The sequence below is a fragment of the Chaetura pelagica genome, unplaced genomic scaffold (assembly GCF_000747805.2).
Source record: "Chaetura pelagica isolate M959 unplaced genomic scaffold, ChaPel_1.0 scaffold252, whole genome shotgun sequence".
Classification (NCBI taxonomy): Eukaryota; Metazoa; Chordata; class Aves; order Apodiformes; family Apodidae; genus Chaetura; species Chaetura pelagica.
In genome coordinates this window covers 401,872-405,524 of record NW_009952359.1, presented here as the reverse complement: position 1 = coordinate 405,524, position 3,653 = coordinate 401,872, and the positions used below count along the sequence as shown (strand labels likewise).

General features: G+C 57.3%; 1 protein-coding gene across 1 annotated transcript in view; it reads right to left on the bottom strand.

Moving 5' to 3' along the window:
* Positions 1 to 2,377: 2,377 nt before the first annotated feature.
* The window catches only part of TMEM141 (transmembrane protein 141), a 4,966-nt gene continuing 3,690 nt past the window's right edge, over positions 2,378 to 3,653 (bottom strand). Inside the window, exons 2-4 of the mRNA XM_010007885.1 lie at positions 3,462 to 3,638; positions 3,102 to 3,233; positions 2,378 to 2,457 (exon numbers count right to left, since the gene is read on the bottom strand). Coding sequence (XP_010006187.1) covers positions 2,378 to 2,457; positions 3,102 to 3,233; positions 3,462 to 3,638 — 389 coding nt within the window. The remainder of the gene's footprint in view (positions 2,458 to 3,101; positions 3,234 to 3,461; positions 3,639 to 3,653) is intronic.

Sequence of the window (3,653 nt, the reverse complement as noted above, 5' to 3'; positions counted from 1 at the left end):
GAAGTGTTCAAGGGCAGGTTGGATGAGGCTTGTGCAGCCTGGTCTAGTGTGGGGTGTCCCTGCTCATAGCAAGGATCTTGGAACCTGATGATCTTTAAGGTCCCTTCCAACCTTCAGCATTCTATGATTCTGTAAGTGGGTGGAGATACTTAAGCCAGTCCTTATAGTTGACCATTCCAGCTGGTCCCTGGAGCAGCAGCCCCACCTCCTAGGAGTGCTGGCCATCACCCAGAGCCCATGCTGGCTTTCTGGTCGATGCATAAAACCCACTGACCTTCCTGAGGACTCCTTCTTGTCCTAGATTTCCACCAGCCCCAGCACAGGGGCTTTAGGTAGGAGCTTAGCAACACGCAGCTGACGGGAGCACACAGCTTCCCAGGTTGCACTTCAGCAGCCAGACACAGGGCCTTCCCCATTCCTGTGGTTCCTCAGCCAGACTCACCTTTGCCATGGCCAGAGTCTCCACCATCCCTCCAGCAATGGCACAAAAAAAGTGCCCCATGGCTCCCTGGTTCATGGCTGTGCCAGCTTTAGGACTTGAGCCCTGCAGCACTCCATGCCATGTAGCTGGGAGGATGCACCTTCATTTTCAGTTGAGTAAGAATAGGGACATGCAAACATGCAGAAGGTTTGGTTAGGGTTGTTTTTTTTTTAATCAAATAAATCTCTGTAACCACTCCTGTCTCTGTGGCTCTTGATCAGCAGGAGGCTGATGGAGCCTGCCTGTCCTGCAGGGCAGTAGAGCCACTTATGGGGTCTGCTCAGACACAGCCACAGGTCAGGCTGTGCCTGGAGGTGCCTCAGTCCCACACAGCCTGCCCAGTCCTGAAACACCATCACAGCTTCGTATACTCTACCAGCCCAGAGAACCTCCCAAGACAGACCAAGGTGAGCTTGAAACCTCACTCCAGACTCAGGCCCACCTGGAGGTCCAGGAGTTTCAACCAGCCACAGTGGCAAAGTTGAGGTTTCACAAGTGCTACAGGCCCAGTCACCCCAGAGGTGTGAGCAGCACAGGGGTGGCCCTGCCCTGTGGGCACCGCTGCACTCATGGCCACACAATGAAAACATGCAGGGAGCCTCTGCTGCCATGGGCCAGGTGCCCAAGCAGGGCAGGAGAGCAGCCTCAGGCTTGGCAATTAATCGGTGCAGCTTCTGTCGGGCAGACCCTCCAGCCCTGCCCCTTCCCCCACATGCCCCGGGGCAGGAGCCTCGGCCAGAGCTCAGGTTTCTCATTCTCGCTCCTTGCCCTCCACTGCCCACCAAGCTCCCAGGAATGCTGGGCTCGGCTCAGCCCACCTGCTCCCTGCAGCCACTTTGCTTTTAGCTGTCCTGGTGGCTACACAGGACAAACGTGGCACCAGTTCAGGTGATGCTCCCAGCCCGCAAAAAGTTTCCTCCCCAGCTCCCTGTCTCACTGGAACAGGGACTGCCTCCTGTGGCAAGGCCTGGGGATGGTTTCCAGTCCTTATGAAGGAGAAGGGCACTTCTGGTCAAAGCTGAAATGCTGCTGCTCTGCTGTAAGAAACCAGCTATCTGCCAGAACTCAGACCAGGATTCACCTTCTGAGAAATTCGGCTGCCACTGAATCGCAACTGGACAGCCACCAGGAGCCGCTGGTTTGCCCTAGTCATGACTTGTCATGACTACTCATGACTAGTTTGCCATTAGGAAAAAATTACGTAAATGTGTCTTCTTAATCTTCCCACGTGCCCCTCTGGATGTGTGAGATTTAAGGCAGTACCGTTCCCTTGCTGGCTGGTTACGGATCTCTGGATAGAGTCTGGGACTGGCAGGGTGACGTGTCCCAAAAGCAAGGTGGACACCTCACAGAGGGTCTCTGGGCATGCATGCTCCCCGTCTGCAGCAGAGAGTAGACACCCAAGAGGCTTCATGGCCCAGCTCAGCCCCATTCAGGCAGGCAAGAAAGGCCTTTCTGCTGCGGGGTCAGGGACAGTAATTGGCTAGGCTCAAGAAACAGTACAGGGCAACAGCTCTGCCCCTGACTCAGACCTGTCCCTGCCTGCAGCCACTTTGCACCCAGTGCTGCTGGATTGTGGTGCTATGGTCTCAGAGGGACCAGAGCACTTTGCTCCAGTGATTACTGCAGGGTGACTGCACCTACACCCCAGCTCTTCCTGTCCCACCACCAGCCTTTGCCCACAATGTCTTTTCAGCTCTTGATGTTTATTGTGCGCCTAACATGTGATTTTCAGAGGCCACCTGGGAGGCCTCCACCAAACTCCCACTGCAGCACTGACTCATTCAAGCTCCCTGGCGGTGCCACAGAGCCCACCAGTCTTGCAAGCAGCAGAGGCAGCTGGGCAGGCAGGAGAGGGTGAAGCAGGACAGGGCATAGTGCACTCCGCTCTGCTGGCTACTCCACAACATCCCCGTACTTGTTCCTCCTCACTAGCAGTGCCATAATCTCTCCGTCCTCTGGGCTGGGCAGATTTTCTGCAACAGAAAAGAACAAGCTTCCTGGACCCCCAGCTATCCTGGTGTGTTTGCCAGGGGAGGACAGAGAACCACAGACATCCAGTGAAGTGTTTAAAGCCTCTTCAGCTTGGCCCAGCTTTGGGAGCTCACGGTACCAGTTGGAGAAAGCAGCAAACAGCCATGGGAACCACCCAGCAGCAGCTGTCCTGGTGCTCCTCCAGCTCTGCCCAGAAACCAACCGAGGTGTGGAGGGGTTTACAGTCTCCCTCCATCCCTTACCTTCCTCTTCCTTTTCCAGCAAACAAGCCCTCCATGCTGGCTCTCAGAAATCCACATAGCCAGCAGGGCCACAAGCAGAATCAAGTGCTCCCACTCCATGCTGCCAGCCCTGCTCAGGTACCTGCAGCACAGGTGATGGGCCTGAGCACAGAGGCCCTCAGGAGCCACAGGACCTGGCAGGGAACTCCAGCCACCCCAGCAATGCTGCCACCCCTCACACTTGCTCTATCCCTCAGCCACGGGATGCCAGCGTGGGACTGGTCTGGGGATTTTGGCAATGGCACAGTCACCAGCTTATGAGGCAAAGACAGCAAATTGTTGCAGCAGGGAAGAACCAGGCAGGTCAAACCCAGAGAAAGCAGCAGGGAGAGATGTGAACGTACCTCCAGGCTGAGACACCCTACCATCCCCGGCAAGCTCCTGGGGGGACTTGCCTGTCTCCAGGTAAATCCAGAAGTCAGAACATTTCTGTGTCTCAGCTCTGGTTACCACATAGCTGGCAATGGACCCTGCAGCTGGAGAGACCAAGATGCTCTTGTGAACACCAGCAGCAAGGGCAGTCAGTGGTGGGGAAAGCACCTGACAGCTTCTGAGGTGCTGCAGCTGCCTGAAAACCACCCCTGAGCCCCCAGGGCTGTGAGGAGTGCGGATGTGACAGGAGCTGGGGGGGAGGAATCCCGCAGGAGAAGGACCAACAGCCCTTCCGCAGCACCGGGTCCCGCAGGGCCGGGCAGGACACTCACCCCCGGCCAGCAGCAGGCTCCACTGCGGGCTGTAAGGCAGCTTCTTGCTCAACAGCTTCTGCACGGCGAAGAGAGCTCCAGTGCCTGCCGAAAGGCGGGGACACCGTGACCGGCCGCAGCCCCGGCCGCAGCGCCCGGGGAGCCGGGAGGAATCGGGGGAGCGGGGCCCGGCCGTACCTGCCAGGGAGGGGC